The sequence below is a fragment of the Cryptomeria japonica genome, chromosome 4 (genome assembly GCF_030272615.1).
Source record: "Cryptomeria japonica chromosome 4, Sugi_1.0, whole genome shotgun sequence".
In the NCBI taxonomy this organism is placed as follows: Eukaryota; Viridiplantae; Streptophyta; class Pinopsida; order Cupressales; family Cupressaceae; genus Cryptomeria; species Cryptomeria japonica.
Genome location: NC_081408.1, coordinates 422325447 through 422346827, shown reverse-complemented (window position 1 = coordinate 422346827; position 21381 = coordinate 422325447). Strand labels below are relative to the sequence as shown.

Below are 21381 nucleotides of genomic sequence, written 5' to 3'. Positions count from 1 at the left end.
GGAGCACCACTCTAGCAAAGGAGTGGCTGGAAATGTGATGCCTAGCAACTTGAACAACTGGCGTTGACTTTATATAAGCCCCAAACTATAGATGCCACCTATCTTTAGTTTCCAGGACTTCTTCCGAGATTTTTATGGCCTATTTTTTTCTTCCCTCTATTTTGATGCAAGCTTCAACAAATTATGACTAGATAGTGAGGATACATGCCCTCTGTATGCTCGACCCTTGTAAAATTCACCCCCCTCCAAATGCCAGTGTTTCTTAGAAGTGACGGCTTCCATTAGATATCAATATGAGCAGTGACATTTGTTGTGTCTGTTAACCATGCCCCGTCTTTTTTAAAAGCAATGTGACCCAAATTCATTACCACATCATCTTAATCCTAGACACCTTCATCATACATGTATAAACTAAACGAAATGAGGGTGATTGGTGAACTCTTCAACCTCTAAAATACCTATCCAAACCAACTTGCCTAAATATGACAGCTAATAATGATATCAATTATGGCAACTGACCTAGTTTTGCATGTATAAATATGGAATCAAATAACCAGCACTACTATTTTTTATTTCTCCTTGCAAATTTATTTTTGTCTACAAACCTCAATAAATTTGTAATTGCAAACCTGAACTTGGAAAAAATAATGCTTAAAATCTCAATTCAATAAGATTGAATTTGAATCTTGAGTTAATCTACCAATACATTGACTACGGAGAATTTGTCCCTGAAATTAGTCTTTGCCATAGGGTTTTTATCGCAGGGTTACAAAAAAATGCTTAACTTCCCAACAAGGGTTGGAATAAAACACCCAATATAAAAAATCTCCTGTTTTTTTTCTCTCAAAAGTTCTTTTTATAACCTTTTGAAGGAAAATATCTTTCTTTTCTTTTCTTTTTCAACCAACCCCTAGAGTGTCATTTTTATAAAATCACTTTGTAATCTTACTGTTAGGAGCTTCCAATTTAATAATAAAATTCAATTTAATATTTGAGAAAGTACTTTATTTCATCTTGGGCACCAACTTAGTCAATTAATTAAATTAAATAATGCTAAAGTTAAATCTTTAATTTCACTTTAATATTTTAACATTATTTAAATTCAATGCTTTTACCGACATTCCCAAAATAGAAATACTACCAACTAACCAAGTTGGTTTCTAAAGTTTAAACTGTGACTAAAAATAATAAAAACAGAGAAATTGTCTGAATCCATTGTAGAAAAGGTCATAACTCCAATTCCAACCAACCAAGCTCAAAACAACACGTCATCGCCAAATAAATTGAATTGAACGGTCAATATGAGTCTCCTAACCCTAACTCACTAGCCTACAGGAACCTATAGAATAGGCTAATGGTCTCCAAATTGATAGTGCTTAGGAAGGGGACATTATAGGCTGACCTCTTCTAAATTGCTTTCCTCCAAGCATTTCCAATTCTGGATGTTGCAAGATCTATTCATTTTCCCATGTTTCATCTTCTACCGGCAAATTCTTCCACTTGACCAAGTACTCTTTGATGATCCTTGTTGCCGGGAATAATCATTATGTTATGTTGTCATATTATGTTTATGTTGTCGTCGGTAATATTGAGTTATGGCGGTCAGTTAGTTAGCCGACGGGTAGGTAGTTGGAGTCGCGACGGTTGTGTCGTACCCCTTTGGGTATTATATATTGTGTACCTTTTCTTCGAAGTGGGATCAAGTTAGTTGTGTCAGATGTAATGTTATAAGCACTTATTGTACATGGAATGTGGAATTAATATGGAGGTTGGTTATTTAATATATTTCCATTATGTTCTGTGCATTTACTTTCTGCATTTAACCGTTTACCCGAGAGGGCAAACATTTGGCGCCGTTGCCTAGACGTACTTGGGAACGGAAGACACGGATGGCGCACAGACACAATGGGCCTACCCGTTGGCGAAATAAACCCAGAGGCCGACGATGCCCGAACAGAACTTTACACAGGAGAAAACACGGCAACGCGAGAATTTTCAATTTTGCTCCAGGTAGCCATTCAGACCTATGTCCGACGAGAGGCGGGGAGGTAGAAATCCCACCAAGTGCCGTGTGGACAGCGTTGGAGGTTAGCCCGGCAGTAAATCGGTTGATGAACCACCTCCCCCGGTTGCTTGCACAGGCATCGCTGGCACAACAGGCCCGCCTGGAGGAGATTGCCCAGGAAGAGCGACGACAACAAATCTTGCAACGCTACGAAGAGAACAGCCGACGGGAAATGAAACGAGATGGTGCCAGGCCAGGAGGAAATTGAACCTTGTAATAATCCCGACACACGGCTGATATAAATTGTGGCCGAAAGGCAAAATAAAAATAAAAATAATAAAAGTTTTTTTGTGTACATGGCGTGTGTTTGCTGTGTATGGAAGTGACTTATGCCCAATAGACTAAATAAGGACAAAAATAAAAAGATACAGAGTGACGAATGGGAAGTGGCACAAACCGCGTTGAATCTCAGACAGCAGATAGAACGAACGCGTAGGCTAAGGCAGCTTGCCGAGGGACGACCGGTCGAGGGGTTGCCCGAAGGGAACCCAGGAGGTGTCACGGAGGCAGAGATAGACGGAGAGAACTACATTGTCGACACTGTTGGAGGGCTGCCAGAAGGAGTCACGGAGGGTGCCGAAGGAGAACTCTACAGTTTGCTAGAATACCACCGTAGGGTAAGAAGCCGCGAATAGTTGGTGGAACAAACAAGGCGAAGTCTAAACCTGATCGACGCTACTAGAGACTTGCTAAAGAATTTGTCCATTTCAGAGGACAACCGGAGGGGGACAACGGAAGGTGACGGTACGACCGAAGGTGCTGAGGGAGCACAAGGGTATCGTATGGGAGGCAATTTGTTTGGTCCGGTGTCAACAACTTTTTCCGGAGGACCCATGAGTGGAGGTTCAGTTGCAAGAGGCGAAGGATCGCCAGGTACAAGCACACAAGGAATTAGAGGAGAGACCCAGCGGTTTTGCCAAAGTTCACAGGGGAGGGCAACGAAGACCCCTTACGGCACTGCCGTACATGTGAAACCATTTAGTCCGCCAACGGAGTAACAGACCAGGATGATTGGGTACAGCAGTTCCCAGCCACGTTACGAGGAGTTGCCATAGATTGGTACTCCGATGTGGACAAGCAAAAAGTGGCCACGTGGGCCAATCTACAGAAGGAATTCACGGGGGAGTTTCGGTTGCTCCGTGATGACAATGAAATTGTAATGGAGATATACAGTACCAAACAAGGTACCAGGGAGACAGTACGGGCATACAGTCGGAGGCTGAAAGAACTCTTGGGTAAAATGGAAAGCCAACCAGCAGATGGATTGAAGAAACGATGGTTCGTTGAAGGGTTGAAATCCTCCTTACGGAGGAAGATGAAAATTGTACCCTCGACATCATATGACGACGCTTATAATAGGGCGATGGACTTGGAGAGCGAACACAAAACATCAAAGAAGAAGAAAAGTAATAAATCCTCATCCGAGGATGATGACTCTTCACAGGAAAGCAGCAGCGACAACGAGGCTGGCAAATGGGTGCAAGCGCTCCAGAAAGACAAGGAGTGAATGAGAAAGGAATTCAAAATAATGAGAAGCACTGGTTGGAACGAAGGGGACATATGGTGCACTGAGTGCAAAGAGGAAGGGCACACAAAGGGTACTTGCCAGAAGAAGGCATTCTGTGAGATTTGCCAAGTGATGGGACACTCCACCAGGGAGTGCCCATACAACATGAAAACCCGAAGTATGCAAATGAACCAGGTGCTGTTCACGGAGCAGGCCACAACATCCGCACCAGCGGGTACTGGCCAACATACTAACACAATGGCATCATCTGGAGGATACCGGGACAACAGACGTGGCGGCGGAAGGAATAGCAACAATAACAATAACGGAAGCCGTATCCAGTATGACGCCAAGGGCCGGCCAATTATCCAATGTAGGGCCTGTAATCAGTGGGGGCACTTCGCCCGTGATTGCACGAAGGAAGCCACCCCTCAGCACCTCTGCCGTTGGTGTGGGCCAGGTGACCAGGAGGACGCAAATTGCCCGCAGGCAGGGGTTAATCTCCTCAACATTGAGAAGGTTGAGAAGACTCGTGAGATAGAAGTACTGGCGATCACTCGCGCCCAGACAAAAAAAGCCACTTATCCCGACCCCCATACGGAGAAGGAGAGATTACGGGAGGCAAAGGCCAATATTGAACGTGAGATGACGACCGAACGACGGGACAACGAGGTGGCGAGTACATCATCCCGTACGGAAGCGGAAAATAACATCATTGGGCAAATCTGGCAGATAGAGGTGCCGATAAAGGTAAAAGGCCTTCTAGACTCTATGCCACAATTGAGGACTGCCATCCTCACCAATGTGCAAAGCACCGCATTATCGAGTACACCAAAGGTAGGGGTTCCCACCACCGCATCGTTGAGTGCACCACAGGTATGGGTTCCCGCCACCGCATCGTCGAGTGCACCACAGGTAGGGGCTCCCGCCACCGCTTCGAAGAGTACACCACAGGTGGATGTTTCCGTCAGCCCTTCGACTGACCCGATGTTACTAGCCGTGAGCAGTGGTAGACACCCAGCTGTGGTAGAAATGGGTATCCGTGGGACCATTCTGAAGGACACCATTGTGGACGGGGGATCTGGGGTGAATGTACTACTAGAAGAAACATGGAAGTGGCTGGGGAAGCCCACCCTGTGGCCACCCACATTCAACCTGGTCGGAGCGGACCAACACGGCATTAAGCCACTCGGCCTGTTGATGGCCTAGCAAGTGACAATTGGTACGCAACCATGCTTGTTAGATTTCGTGGTTATTCCCTTGAAGAAGAAAGGCTATGATGCCATCCTGGGGAGAGCGTGGTTGATCAACGCGAGGGTAAACCACAACTGGAAGAAAAATACACTTTCCATGGAGAAGGGAGGGCGGAAATATACCATTGACCTACACACCCAAGATGTCGGCGAAGAGCTCGCCTCTTCCGACTTGGACTCAGAGGACTGTAATAAAGGGGAAGGGGGTCCCGATGAACGCAAGGGCAAGAACGCTATGGAGCCGAACAGTGAATGGGTGCTCGAATTGGAGGGATGTTTTGAAGATGAGATATGCTCACTTAACGGGCTCTTCCACTGGCAAATGGAGGATTATGAAATGTTCCAAAACTATAGGCTCGAAGTAGAGGAACCAGAGCAACCAACAAAGGTGTGCCTGCCAGAATACAAAGAATATTGGAAGGGAGACGCCCCAAACCCTGGCGACGTAGATAATCCGAAGAGTGTTGGCAACGATTGGAACCCTGTGTGGAAGACTGCAGTCTTCAAAATCTTTATTATTCTTCTTCTTCTTATGTATGGGAAGGAGGTCCTGGTCCTTGTAGAATTTGTGGTTCCAGGTCTTCCGATGGCCATTGAAAATAGATTGGCCGCCAACGGGTACAAATTGAAACCCTACCACGCGAAGCGCGCAGGGGACCCGAGAGGCCGGACAGACACCCGAGAGCCCCGAGGGGGACCCGAGAGGATGGAAGGGGACTCGAGAGGCCAGGCAGGCGACTCAAGAGGCACAGGACCACAGCAGGCGACTCTCGGGCGAGGAAAATCGAGAAGGATGAAGGGCAATCCCAGAGACAGGGGACCCGAGCAGATGACTCTCTAAGACAACTAAATTAGGAGATGAGAAAAAAAAACAAAAAAACGTACGGTCGTATGACAGGCGACTGTACGGTCAAAAAAAAAATTAAAATAAAAAAGAAGAAAAAAACCCTATAGTCGTATGATAGCGACCGTACGGTCAAAAAAAAAAATAAAAAAAAAAAGAAAAAAAGGTACAGACCTACGGTGGGACCACCGGCGGTGACCACCGTGCGGTGGGCCACCGGCGGTGGTAACACCGACGGCGACCACCGTGCGGTGGTAACACCGACGGCGACCACCGTGCGGTGGACCACCGGCAGTGGTAACACCGACGGTGACGACCGTGCGGTGGACCACCGGTGGTGGTAACACCGTACGGTGGACATCGGCGGTGGCACCCGCAACTAGAAAGCCTCACAGCCCGCAGCCCGCAGCCGCACAACTCACCCGCCCGCACACTCACGCGCCGAACAGCGCACAGCCCGCAGCCGCACAGCCATGCAACTGCACAAACACACACGCAGTCGCTTCGTCGTCAGTGGTCACTGTACGGTTGAACTGTGTTGAGCGTGCGGAAGGAGGATCGTACGGTGTGCACAGTTGAGCATGTTGTCGGTATGCTGGAGGTACGGTAAGAAGGGTGTCGACTGCACGGGAAGGTGGCTGCACAATCGGAGGTGCCAGTGGAGGTGTGTCCGTATGGTAAGAAGGGTGTCGACTGCACGGGAAGGTGGCCGCACGATCGGAGGTGCCAATGCTGTTGTTGACCGTACGGGGAGGTTGTATGGCTGGGGTGCCATAGGGGACATTACAGTGCCAAAAAAAAAAACGACGACGACTAGATTTAAAATGATTCGTTGGAGTTTGAAGCCAGTTGACTGGAAATTCAAAGTGGAAAAGAAGGGTTTTTGGCATCTTAAAATATCACAGAAATGCTGTGCGCCATGGACTTTCGTATGGTTCTGAGGGTTGTAAATTGGTGTTGGCGCACCTGGGGCGCTGCCCCAGGACCCCGTGAGGGGCGCTGCCTCTCGACCCCGTGGGGGCGCTGCCCCTCGACCCCGCTAGGGCGCTGCCCCAGACCCCGCGAGGGGCGCTGCCCCTCGACCCCGCTGGGGGCCTTGCCCCTAGACCCCCAGTTTATTTTTGAGCTACAGAATACCATGGGAAGTGTTGTGGTTGTCCGTACTGTGAGAAAGAAGCCTGCAGCTAAGCATTGGCGGGGAAGCCATAAGCCGTAGAGGGAGGCGGATTTGGAGGTTGGGAACAAACAGAGTTTGAGGGAAGGCATTGCAGGTCCGCGCAGTTGTATGACACTATGGAGTTATTCAGTTCAGTTTTTGGCCTTTGGCCCCAAGACCCCGCGGGGGCGCTGCCTCTCGACCCCGCGGGGGCGCTGCCTCTTGACCCCGTTGGGGCGCTGCCCAGACCCTGCGAGGGGCGCTGGCCCTCGACACCGCTGGGGGCGTTGCCCCCAGACACCGATTTTATTTTTTGAGCTACAATACACTTTTTCGAGTTGGGCGAAGGGCATCTGAGAAGTCATGGTAAGTGTGGGTTGTTCCGTACAGTGAGAAGAAGCCTAACACTAAGCATTGGCAGGGAAGCCATAAGCCGTAGAGGGAGACGGATTTGGAGGTTGGGAACAAACAGAGTTTGAGGGAAGGCATTGCAGGTCCGCGCAGTTGTATGACACTAGGGAGTTATTCAGTTCAGTTTTTGGCCTTTGGGGAGTGTGATGGAGGATTTGAGGTGTCTCCTAGCATTTGTGCCAGCGGATTGTGGCCACCTCCAGGCATGACTGGTACGCTTTGAGGAACTCGGAGTATGTCTCGGCTGGACGTGAGGTTGCCTTGGTGGATGCACAGAGGGCTTGGGAGGAGCTGACCACCAGGTTGGAGGCAATAGTCGCGTGAGACTTAGTTCAGCGTACCCAGGAGTTGGATGCCGGGAGAGCAGCACGGGTGGCTATCGAGGACAAATTGGCTAGGGAGATAGTATCAATTGAGTAGCAGTTGGTGGAAGCTGAGACTGAAAAACGTGTTTTGCAGACAAGTTTGGGTTAGGCACAGGAGGACTGTGATGGCAAAGGAAGCAATATTGGTGAAATCCGCACTTGAGCATTGGATGGTAGCAGAAAAGGGTTTTCAGGCGAGGATGCAGCAAGTGTATAAGATCCGGGCCCGACTGGCGTCAGTAGTTCCTGCCGTTCATAATGGCCTCAAGAATCTAGATTAAATTCCCCTTTTCTAGTTGTGGCAACTCTGATGAAGGAACAACGTTATGCCTAAGTGCCTTTTTGAGCCTAGATACATGAAACACATTATGCTATATGCTGCTAGCCGGCAGCTCTAGCTTATAAGCTACTTCTCCAATCCTTTTGGAGACCCTTAAAGGACCATTGAAATAGGGCTTAAGCTTGTCTGACCCACTCTTCTTGAGAGTGACTGTTTATATAGTTGGAGCCTCAAGTGAACCATGTCACCCACCAAACTACGCTCTGTACAATGTTGATGAGCATACAACTTCTGCTGATTTTGTGTCTGTTGCAAGTTTTGTTTTCAACGATTTCATGAAAATAGAGAGGCATAAGTGAATTGAGATAGCCATGTAGACTTTTATGATAGTTATGAAAGTTCTGGTTTTGGCATGCAACTTAACAGCAGTTCACCATCCTTACATACGCATGATTAGAAAAATCAGTTTTTGATAACTGCTGAAAACAAAGTGCAAGTTTTATCTAGTTTGGATGGCATGTGAGAATTAATTCAAAACACACCTAGAGATCATAGCGAGCAAATTATTTCTCTTGCTGATCTGCATAAGGTTAAGATTTCTATGGAGGAAGTGAAATCGGCCTATTTACACATGATTCATGATAGAGATATGGCTACCAAGATTGTTGATGAAGCTTCAATTTTTTTACAAGGAAACAAATGCTAAGGTAGATTAGCTAACTTTTGGGCTTAGTGCTAGGGACTCCTTGAAGAGAGTTTAAATGTCTCTTGTAAAAGCAGAAAATCAGATTTTGGTTGTTGAACAATGCAAGTAGAAAATAGGGAAAGGGCAATGTAACTCAAGCAGGCGATTGAAGAGCTTGATTGCATTCAGGAGGAGTTTGAACTTGTTCATTTTTCCAAGAAATAAGAAAATGTAAGTTTGGAGCAGTAGGTTGTTTGGGTGGAACATAATGATTATGATGATCTTTAGTTGATTGATAACCTACTTTTAGAGATTAGTGCTGATTGGATATTTGATAATCCACTCTTTGTGTTGGATCATGGAACTTTATCTGATTTCAATGATGTAATTGGAGTTGAACATAGGATTTGGGACCTAGGTGCAGTTTCCAGCTATGAAGTATTGTCTCAGGATTGGAGTTGTGGGCAAAATTTTAGAATTGTTATTGGTGTCTACTTTCCAATCAGCCTCCCCATAAAGTTTTTGACATGCAATTGCGTTGGTATGCTTTTTTTGTCGAGCTGCAGAGTGTTTTGTGGTTTGGATTGATTGGTAGAGTTGTTCTAATCATAGGAGATGACTCTTTAGCTATTTCCATACTCATTCTTCTATGTTTTCAATGAGATTTCATATTGTTTATCACTGCCCCTGGTTTTCCACGTTGTTTATGGTGACTCCAGTCTATGGGCAGACTGATTTTGAGCTCATGTAGGCTTTAGGGCAGTTGGTTATGAAAGTTTTTCTAGACACAGTTCAGTTGTTTTTCACTTCCACTTGGGTGAGTGATGATTACTGCAGTCATTTCAAGGTGTTGGTATGCATATCTTTAGGTGATGTTATGTTGGTTGTGGTGTGTTGGCATACTGAGGATTTTTCCTTCGACACTTGGAGACTTTTGTTTTTAGTTAGCTATCGCACAGTCAGTACCTGGATAGCTAATTTTAGGGTTAGTTATCTTGACATCTTCCATACCAGTCTCCTGACAGTGATTAATTAGTTTCTTTTTAGGGACTTTATATGGGAACATGCTGGGATCTATGATTTATGGTTGAGCATACATTCTTTTCATTGCAGATATGGACTTCACTAAGATGCTTTGGCAAGATATGTTTCATGGTATAGATTTTAGTTCTCTCAGGTATTTCAACTTTGGTTTTGATGATGATTACTTTTTGGGGTTCCAAGAGAGGAGAGTGCCGTCTGGGCATGATGGTTTTATAGTTATGATTAGAGTGGTGTAGCGTCAACATGGTGGCTCTTTTCTAAGACTGACCTGGAACCTTGGGATCACATTATATTCCAGTTCAACAACTGATGGGAATGAGAGAGCCAATGTTGACTTTTTGGAGTTTACTCTTATGGTGTCCCGATTTGGTTCTGTTGAGGAGTAATTCTTTGAGGAGTTGACCAAGATTATGCAATATTTGATTGCTCTTCTTACATATGGTTATCAAGAGGTCTCTTGTGTTGGTACTTTGGAGGATAGTGCTTTGATTAGATGGTGCTACAAATCTTCCAGCTTGACTTGGGACCTTGGGACCATTCTTGGTTTCAATTTGGATTAGTTTGATGATTATGGGATTGTATTGGCATTGCTTGAGGACAAGCAGTCTTTGGGAAGGAAGGATTGTCATGTCCCCATTTTCAGTTTCTCTTGTAGTGCAATTGGTGCTAACTTTCTGGGTTTGTGTAAGCCTGATTAAAGGAGTAATTTGATGTTACTAGTGAGCTCAGATGGTTTAGTGGAGTTGTACAACACTTTCTGATGTTATTTGCAACTCTTGCTTTGGTCACCGAGATTCTTGGAGGGAGTGTCCATTTTTAGTAAGTCACCAAGTCAGTCCTGTTTGTCATGTTTCATCATTTGGATCACTTCTATGCAGTCAGTTTTTGATTCCGATGCGTTTCAACCATTGTCGCTACTTGGGTGTAATTTAGAGCTATATTTAATTAATTTCACTAAGGTTGCCATGTTAATTAAAATATTTAATTGGGCACCTCAGTAGCTCATTGGAAAGAGAATGGGAAGTTTTAAATGATGAGACGCTTAAAAGTGACTTTAAGTGCCAAAAATGTTTTTAAAGTAAAATAAATCAATTTTTGGAGTTCTAAGTAGAGAAACGAGAATCGCCAGAAATCGCCGAGTTTGGGCAATTTCCGAGTCGAGTTAGGCTAGGCAAGTCTAGGGGGCTCGGACTCGGACTCGGAATCGGCCGAGTGTGGGGCCCAAAATCGCCCAAACTCGGACTCGGCTATTTTGGCTGAATTTGGCGAGTCCCGACTCCCAAACTCGGCTAGTGGCATGTAACTTTAAGTAAAAAAAAGAACACTTCTAATATGTTTTGAATTGATTTTTTTTGGTTTATATTATGCTTTGAGCCTAAAAGTGAACTTCATTTCATCCATTTGGAAAAATAGGAGGAGAAAGGTGAGTTGTGAGGAGAAACCATAGAAAAATAACACCCGACGCCTTTATAAAATAACAAGTCTTTTGGCCTCGCAGGGTGCTGCCCTTGGACCCCGCAAGGGATGCTGCCCCTTGACCCCAGCTTGGGGGCTTTGCCCCCAAACCCCCGTCGTAAAATTAGGGGGGAAACTGCGTTGATAAAAGTAGGGAAATTTTAACCTTCGAGTTTGATTAGGCTCCATATAACAACATATACTGTCATTTGGTGCATCAAGAGTTGGAAAGGAAGAGTTTGCATCTCATTTGATCATATAATGACATGGATTTTTTATTCCACGAGTTTTGTAATATTGTGTATACATTTGACAATATTTATATATCTATGTTTGTTATTTCCTTCAGCTACAATTTGCGTTTATGCTTATGTGCTTGATGTATACTTGTGTATGTAATCAAATTAGTTTCTATTTGATGATGTTATTGTGTCTTTAAGGTGTATTTAATAAAGGGGGCATGAAACAAGTTTTAAGAGTCCATCTGAGTCTGAGCCGAGTTTTTTTTGCCGAGTCTGAGTCCCGAGTCGAGTTGGCCTCACTGAGTCCGAGTCCGAGTCCGAGTCTCGTTTCTATGGTTCTAAGACATTAAATTAATAAAGTTATTTTATAATGGATTTTCTGGGATGTTTCCAAAAAGTCTTATAAATAAGAGGTTTGAGAGCTCATTTGATATGTTGAAGATTTATGTTATTTCTCTCTGGTGAAACCCTTTGGGTTTTGGGATTGAACTTAGCTCGATTTAGCCTTCTTAAGGATGAAAACCCTCTTGGAGAAGATTGGCTTTAGTGGCAAAAGATCTACCTTGACTAATGATTTAGTGGAGTCACTTAGATTTTGCATTTGCATTTAAATGATTATGGTAAGAAATTTGAAGAGTCTTTATTGAAGACAAATTTCTTGGTTTCGAAGTTTTGATTGAAGTTTGCATTTGGATGACATATTTGTGATGTTTGGAGCTGAGGTGAATTTATATTATCTTGAGTCATTGGTGTTGAGGTTTGGGTAATGGGGATGCCTGCTATTCTACTGTTTGGGGGTGACTTTCTTTCTATATTGCGGCTTCTATCCAAGTTTCTGAATATTATGCCCTCTCACTTCTGCGTGAGGTTTCTTGTCTAATCTCCTAGATGTGATTCTTTTCCTTGGTGTGAGTCTGCTGCTTGGACATGGATAAGATATTGTTGCTGCAAGTTGTAAGGGTTCTATATTTTTTTATCTTCTTGGCACGTGGGATAGCTTGTGATGTTCATGGAGTTTGCTAGCCACTAAGACTCTTTATTTGGGCATGAGTATTCATTCCTTGCTTGAGTTCCTTTTTGGCATCAGCACCATTCACTTTGGTGAGAGAGTATTCTTGGCGTGGGTCCTACTCTCTTTGGTGTGACTCCTTTATCTCTGGTGTGAACCTCTTCCTATGACGTGAGACCTTAAATTCTGGTCAAGCCAATAATCTGCAATGTATTGATAAGTATAAAATGTATTTTGGGGTATGCTGAGTATTTCTGTAACACTGCAATATCATGATCAGAACTGTTTTGAATAAAAAGGTTAGATTGAACATTTATTCCTTGTTGCTGTTCCAAGTTCAGAATTCATTGTTATCTCAGTCATTCAATAGTAATATCTTTTTTGCATTCATATATTATCATGCATTACAAATTCAAGGACTAAAAAATCTGAAATATTAAACTCTGCAAACAAGTATTCTACCTGTCATATAGTATGCAAACTGTTTGACAGAATTACTCAGAGGATAGAAGTGAAAAATTTGAGCAAGATTCCATAGGGTATCTTACATATATGAGAAAAACGTTTATGGCTTGAATCAAGTGGCACACTCTAATCAGTAGGATAACACTTCTTGGTTTTTGAAAAATCAGTTCCCACACTATTAACGTGCGTCTTTTTTACACCCTGCACATTTTTTTGAAAAACTAACATATATTATCCCTATATGATTTGCATGCCAGTTAATGGCATTGCAATTTTTGTTTAGTTAAAAATAAGTCTTCTTTCAAGGGGTGCATGCTGGCCAACATAAATGAACTTTTTGAAAATCTTATAGAATGTTACCTCTCAATGTCATGCATGCAGGTATAACTTGTCATTTTTTTATACTTTTGAAAAATTGTCTTCCTTAACAGCTGTGTGCACCTTATCATTGACTTGCATTTTTACTTTGACAATCCTTTGTTGCACTTCACATAGGCATATGCCTCACCATTGAGATACAATTTTTGACATTTAACTTAATGTTTTCCTTTCTATAGGCATGCACTCTTTAACTGGGGAACATATTTTCATGCCTTAATGAATTTTTGCTACTCGATCCTTTGAACTCTGATCTTTGCCTTGCTGGATGTGTTGGAAAGCTCATTTTGTTGGCCCTGCAAAGATACTGATGAGAGACATAAAATAATATGGATTATCATGATTTGGGGGAAGTGATGAGTTTATGATTGCTGTCATATTTTACCATTTTATGCTATTTTGCAGACTTATTGAATTGATATATTATTTTTTTTTTCGATAGATAAGTAGGGGAAGTGGGTCCTTGCCTTTGGTATTATAATATATAAAAGACCATGAAGTTCTGTTCCTTATAACCTGCTGCCTTTATATAATACACAGCAATAGTAACTGTGGAGGGCAACATCCAGATCCACCTAACATGACTGTTATACAAAAATATTCTGTTATTATCCAACTAACTTCTTGTAAAGAAAAATAATTATGAAGTTGGATTAAAGTTCTGAAAGAAACTCAATTCTCCAACTTAAACTTGGCCAGCAATCCATGGAGGAACAAAGTTTTTAAATCTTAGTTTGAATCTATTCCATGGTTGGCTCGTAAATCAATTGCCTTGTTAGCCTCATGAGAAGAATGCTGAATAGAGCAGATGTCAAAAGTAGCCAATATCTTCCTAGGTTGGTTTAGAATATTGCTGATTTCCCAGTTTTGTAAGGTCCTGCTAGAAATCACATTGGTAATTATCATTGAATTGCCCTCCACATTTATTTTCTGAATGCCAAGTTGATTGCCTATCTGGAAGCCTAGGAGAAAGGCTTGGGCTTCAGCCTCATTATTATCTTTCTACAATTTTTTAGAGGCTGCCAAGATAAAGTCTCCCATACAAATATGCAGCCTGCTGCTGATTGACTTGGATTGCCTTGAGGGGCACCGTAAATATTCAATTTGGAAATAAACCAAGGAGATGGAGTTCATTTCATTAATGTTCCATCAAATTTATGAGTCTTAACCCCAGAAAACCTATTGACAAAGGAATAGACGTCTAAGTTATCATCTGTTGTGTTTTAGAGATTTTAGGTATAAGTAGGTGTTAAGTTTTGAAAGTCAATCAGGGTTACGTTTAGCTGGGTTTTAGCTTATGTCTGTCAGAAAAGAAGAATATAAACTTAAAGTTTACATTTGGCAAAACATGGGCAATTCACCCTTTCCACTCCATTACTTAACCTTTTTTTCACCTTTTTTTCATGTACCATTACTTTATAAATTATGTGCACATAGATCCTAAGGGATTACATAAGTTTACTGTGCTTGGAATGAATGATCTAAGTTGGATTTTCCCAAGGATATATAAATGCTACCTATAAGTGGTGTAGGTCATTAAGATAACTTGAAGAAAGCTTCTCTTGGATTACCTGACAAACCTGTAGCAGATGATTGCTTAGCTGACTGAAGTGTATGGAACCTAAGTAAGAGCATCGTTAGATCAGTTTTGATGCTTATATTCTATATCTGTCGTAACAGTATCATCAGCTCTATTAGCAGTCTAGACTTCATATTCCAGATTCATCAGAGCTCAGAAGACTTAATAGAAGAGAGATGATGTACTTGCTACAGAGCGATTCGACCATGATCTTCAGATTGGTCCATATTATGAATGGCTGTTGATTGCATATTGAATTTATTTCCATTGTCTAAGTATAAGAAGTAACACAGATTGTGTCTGACAGGGAGAAGATCAGACATCCCTATAAATTGTTTTCTTATTTCTCATTAATGTTCTCATAAGATTCCAACATTTCAAGTATCTAATTGTACTTTTTAAAAGCAAGTCCTTATGTATTAAAAAGTACACCATTATAGTTTAAAGATTATAATGTTACTTAGGATTACAATACCTTCCATCTCTCATTTTCTCTTTTGAAGTGCATAAAAAGATGTTCTCTCGAAAGGAGAAAGGGGGAAGAGCTAAAAAATACTATTTGAATTTCACTTTACATTTCTAAATCATCAAATACTTTAAGGAGCATGTTCCCCTAAATGCATCTTTGTGAAGACGTTTGCATATTTTTCCAAGAAGACATCTACCATGGACGTAAGAGTGCCTCCTTTTTGGAAGATACAGTCCCGGCTTCTCTGTTTGTTAGTTCTTTTCTTTTACAATCACATACGTTAATCTTGCTTGGTTAAGGTAGTTTTACTTTTAGCTTTTTGTTCATTATGTTATTCTATTCTATCCTCTCTAAATAGTGTATTTGTTGCTAATTATATTCATTCCTTTATCAGTCTAATGTTTTTTACAGCATTTGGATGCATCCATACACATTGCACCTGCGCCTCTTAAGTTCCTTCTTGGGGTGACATTTTAAGTGTGTTACCATTGGTTGCACATTTTAAACCATAATTTATCTAATCAAAATTGATTTTGACACCATTATTGACTTCCCATCACAAATGACTTTAAGTTTTTGTTACAGCTAGGTTCCGTTCGATAGAGATGCAATTTGAATTTGTAGAATTATTGCTGATAACTGCAAACTGTTTAACTAGTCATATTTTGACCTGGTTCAGATTAAATCCTTTTTGAAAAATTGCTTGAACAATTAAATTGGATAATTACATTGAACAATATACACATGTACATATAGAGGTTACAAGACAATGTTCTATAAATAGAACTAGTCGTTAAAGTGAAATCAAATAAGCTAAAAAACTTAAAAAGCTAAATATAGCTTAAAAGGCTAAATAATAAAAAACTAACTTAACAAGCTAAATAAGTCGACTAAAAAACTAAATAGCTAAATAAGTCGACAACTAAGATGACTGCTAAAAATAGAAGATGACCATTATAGAAGATATTAATATTAATTTAACACCCTCCCTAATGGTCATCGTACTCAATACCCTACAGAAGACACTGCAGGTGTTTTTATCACAAATGCAAAGAACACTCTGCTGCTACAAAGACCCTCCCAGGATTTGCAGGATGTAAATGACCAAGAGTACCAAAAGCCATCCAATCTAATGTAGCCTTCACACACGAATTAGAGATCTGGCACACACGAATTACTGAAACCTGAAACCATGATTTTGAGGAAAAAATCAGCAAACCCTTTTGCAGAAGAGTACCAACTCCAAAACTGATTGCAAGATACCACGGTTGCAGATGTTCGCCTTGGCAGGTGCGACCCAAACTGACTGCAACAAAGCTTGATATTTGAGGAGAAAACTCGATCAAAACCAGAGAACTTCGTGAATCACAAATCCCATGCGAACTTCACGTATTACAGATGATTTTTGAGGAAAAAATCGTAAAAACCAGCAAACAATTTTTGCAGAAAAAATTATGAAAACCTAGAAATCCCATGCAAGCTTTGCGGATGACAGATAATAATTTTTAAGGTAAAAATTCGAAACCCTTTGAACAATTTTTGAGGAAAAAAATGTGAAAACCAACCAAACAAGAAATTTGCTTATCACAAAGCGTAGAAGACTGATTCCTTCTCTCCATAATGCTTTGCAACATGAGCCTGCTCTTGTTCCTGAGACCCTCCCAGCCTAGATTGCACAGATGCCAACAATTTCCTGCAATCTTTCTTCACATGGCCAAACTGGTGACAATAGATACATTGTACACTTTTCTTCTTTGAAGACTGCGAATATTGACCTTGCCTCTTCTGCTGGAAGGACTGACCTTTACCCTTGTTCTTATCCAAAACTGTAGCTGTCAAGGCCTGTTCAATGGACGAACTAGCGTTGCTTCCAAATTGCTGCTTCTATCGATCCTGCTATAGAAGCTTGTTGCAGAGATCAAGAAACTTCAAATCAACATTAGTAGATGAGATATTGAGAGTATCAATGAAATGCTTGTACGATTTGGGAAGGCTTTTCAGCATGATCACTACCATATCCTCTTCCACCGTGGTTCGGCCTATAGCTTCCAATTAGTCACGGATCTCCTTGATCTTCGTGAGATGTGCTTGGATAGAAGACTTCTCATCCATCATGATAGAAAACAACATATTCTTCAGAAAGAAAGCTCGGCTCTTGTCGGACGTTTCATGAAGATCCTTCAAAAGATCTTTAGATCTCTTTAGCTGTTTTACTTGAAGGCACCTGAGGGAGTTGATCATCTGTGACTGAGAGTTTGATAAGCATGACAACCTCTCGATTCTTCGTATCATGTTTGTCTTGATCTTCACCTGCTGCTGTAGGACGAGGAACCTTACCAAGAACAATTTGATCAAGGCAACGATATTCAAATATCGATAACATGCGCCATAGATGGCACACTCGCAGAGTACTCAGCGAGTTTCAAAAACTCGCCGAGTTTTTGAGCTCTGCGAGTTTTTATGACTTTAACTCGCAGCAAAAACTTGCCGAGTTTTTGCAAAAAACTTGGCGCAAAAACTTGCCAAGTAATCGCTGAGTTTTTTGCAAAAACTCAGCGAGTTTCTTTAAAAAACTCGGCTAGACTAAAAAAAGAGGCCCAAACATGTCAAAAAATTATCATTTTTTGTTTTTTCAGGTCAGTTTCATTCTCTTCATCAGAATATACACATGAAATATAACATTTAAGTATAAGTGGCATTTCAATATGTCTTTTTCCTTTCTTATACTTTATAACACCCGACGCCTTTATAAAATAATATAAGTATTTTTGGCCTCGCGGGGCATTGCCCCTTGCCCCCAACTTGGGGGCGTTGCCCCCAAGCCCCCGTCGAAAAATATAGGGGGAAACTGCGCTGATGGAAGTAGGGAAAATTTAACCTCCGAGTCTAATTAGGCTCCATATAACAACATAATTGGCATTGAAGAAATCTTGGTATTATACATTTTAGAGTTGAAAGTTTGAAACTATCAGTATGAATGATGAAATTTCAAATATTGCGCGTTTGTAGATCTCCACCAAGATCTAGACCTATCTCTCTACCCCTCTTTTTCTCACCCTTAGAACTGGGAAGATCTCCACTGGGAAGAGGAATAGTAAATAGTTTTAGCTAGAGCGGGGAAGAGGAAGTTGTAATTGTAATTTGTAATTGTAATTTGTAATGATGTATTTACTTTTGGTTTTACAAAAACTATTTACTATTTTGCTTCCAGCCATCAGCATTCCTCATGAGGATGTGATTTTGTAGACACTTTGCATTTAAATATATCTAGAATCAGCTTGTTTCTTTTGTGTTATCATTTATTGAATCATTGGATGCATCTTCTCATTAAATTTTGCAAAAAAAATGCATTTTTATTAAGTTTAAGCGTGTTTTTAAGTTGCCGAGTTTTTTGCCGAGTTTTTCTGAGTTTTTCCCGAGTTTTCCCCGAGTTTTTTTCCCAGGGGCTTGGTGAGTCGAGCTGAGTCGCGAGTAGTTCAACTATGACATGCGTTGTTTCTAGGTGTTGTAGTTGAGGCCACTGAACTTTTGACTGTGTTCCAACATGATGTTGGTCAAAGATGCCATCACGAAAATCGAGGCTGAACGAGGTCAACCAAGTGAAAGCAAGAGACAGAAGAATCTGATTAAAAAAAATCGGAATAGAAGCAGTTGTACTAAAGATCTGAAACCCTGGAGGAGAATTCTGACACGTATTCTAAGGTGCGAATTTTGAGGTTTGGAAGAAACCCATAAATTAAAATTTTCTGCAAACTTAAAACTTGAATTTTTTCTTGAAACTAATCAGAAAAAATAATAATTTGCAGAAAATAAAAAAATACCTTTGAATTTTTTTGTGAAAAAACCAGAAAAATATAGGTGATTTTTTTTTTCAAAAAAAAGGCAAAAAAATAGGGGCAGAAACCCTAGGTCGAATGGACAGCATAAACAGCGCCCAGAAGACACCAAAATTCCCAACGTCCACAGAATTAGCAGAAATCGTGGATTGTTTTTAAATTCCAAGGCAAATTCGTTGGCACAAAATTCAAGGCATGGAAAACAAGGCACCTAGAAAAATCTAAGACCAACTTAGAAAAGCTCTCGAAAAACCCACCAAGAATCTGAAATCAGATTGCAGATCTGATGGCTCAAAAATCAAGGCACAAAAAACGATGCACCCAGAAAATATGACGACAACCTAGTTGAGGTCTCAAAAACCCCACCAAGAATCTGCAACCAGAATAAAATCTCGACTTGAACTGAAGGGTCAAACCCTAGTCGAAAATTGCAGAAACCCTAGGCAGCCATGAATGAACCAGATCGAGCAAAAACACGTGACGCGATTTGCAGCAAAAAATCCACGAACTGGAAGCAAACCACTTCGAAAAACTTTTGAATTTTTTTTTCTAAAAAATTCCTTTCGAAAATTTTTAGAATAACAAAGAAATTTCAAATTTTTTTAATTCTCTGCTCTGATAGCATGAAAAATTGATTTAACAATTAAATTGGATAATTACATCGAACGATATACACACATATATATAGAGGTTACAAGACGATGTTCTATAAATAGAACTAGTCGTTAAAGTGAAATCAAATAAGCTAAAAAGCTTAAAAAGCTAAATATAGCTTAAAAGGCTAAATAATAAAAAGCTAACTTAACAAGTTAAATAAGTCGACTAAAAAGCTAAATAGCTGAATAAGTCGACAACTAAGATGACATTATTTTAACACCTTTCCATTCTTGATTGTCTCAAATTTGAATATGAACAAATTGGAAAGAAATTGTTGACAAATAAGTGATAAAGAGTCTTGCAAATGAGCTATTGGTATGCAGAATATCATATCTCACAAACAATAATTCAGACTATTACAGGTGGATCAATTTGCTTTTCTTAGAAGATAGCATAAGCATCAATATGACAGTGACCATACTTTTTTTTTTTCATTTTTGTCAAAGGAAGTTTCTGTTAGATGAATGGTTTTTTTTAGAGCTACCATATATTTGGGGCATCTTTTGTAAGTGTTTCATTTTCTTGTATGTTAGCTCTCTTGGTTTGCTATATACATAGTATGACTGTGGTTCATTCATCTTCATTGAAATGTATCTTAATTTTTAGAGTTCTTAGCTTTTCAAATTGTGAATAATCATAAATTTTATGTAATACTTACTATTTGGCTCCTTTTCCCCTGTATAGGGAATTTTAAATCATGGGAAGGAAACAGATCAAGAAGCAAGGTCAGACCATATGGCAAATGGTATGCAACAAAATCAACAACTGCAAAGCAGCACCTTTTTGGGCGGTATCAAGCAACGCTTGCTTTCATTTATTTTTCGGAGTTTATGGAATGAAGATACAGTTCCTATGCAGGTGTGTTAATAAATTCTTCCACTTTTCATTCCTTCAAATTTATCAAAGCATAAAATTAAGAATATATCAAATTAATAACAGCTGTATAAGGAAATCAAACTTTGTTGGTAATTTCATTACCATTGCATCATATATGTGCCTGAAACTAATATATTTGCATAAGCTCCAATAGGCAAAATCAGAGACAAGGTCCTCGTATAATTTAAAATGTTGAGAATTTGAGATAATAAATACTGCAAATATTTCATTTACACTGCAGGGGCTTAGGCTTTTAATCCCTAATAATATCAAACAAGTTAATCAAGTGGAGCTAGATGTGCTAATTTAGCCCATTTTATTAACAGATGAATGATCGCAGGTTGATTCATAGGTGGGGGCAGATCCAAAACCAACTGAGCTATACACCCAATGATCCCTGAACTGAGGATAAAGAAGGAGAACGGGAGAGGGAAACTCCCCTTTCCTATCCGAAAATCTCATCTATTGTGTGAATGTGCAGTTATGTTGTCTATAATATTATTTTAAGATAATATAGTTGTGGGTTCTACTGTAGCCCCCTGCCCTTGTGGAAATCTGAAGACACAATGAAGCAAAAAAAATCCTGCCAAAACAGATGGCTACCTTACAAAATAGAGATATAAGATGGTATAAAAGCCTACCAAACCACTTGCACAAAAAGGCTACAAACAATGTACTAGCAAAATCCATGCTAAAACCCAGCAATTTGACACAAATACAACAAGAAGACACAAAACCCAGAAATGAAGTGCATACAGTTAACACTCACGAATAATAAAAATTAAACAATACCCCAATGCTTCAT

The 21381-nt window shown here is 40.8% G+C and overlaps 1 protein-coding gene across 3 annotated transcripts in view; it reads left to right on the top strand.

Moving 5' to 3' along the window:
• LOC131030756 (light-mediated development protein DET1) overlaps positions 1 to 21381 on the top strand; it is a 211882-nt gene that overhangs the window by 61382 nt on the left and 129119 nt on the right. For all 3 annotated transcript variants that reach the window (XM_057961679.2, XM_057961670.2, XM_057961684.2), the window contains exon 4: positions 20385 to 20558. In XM_057961679.2, coding sequence (XP_057817662.1) covers positions 20385 to 20558 — 174 coding nt within the window. The remainder of the gene's footprint in view (positions 1 to 20384; positions 20559 to 21381) is intronic.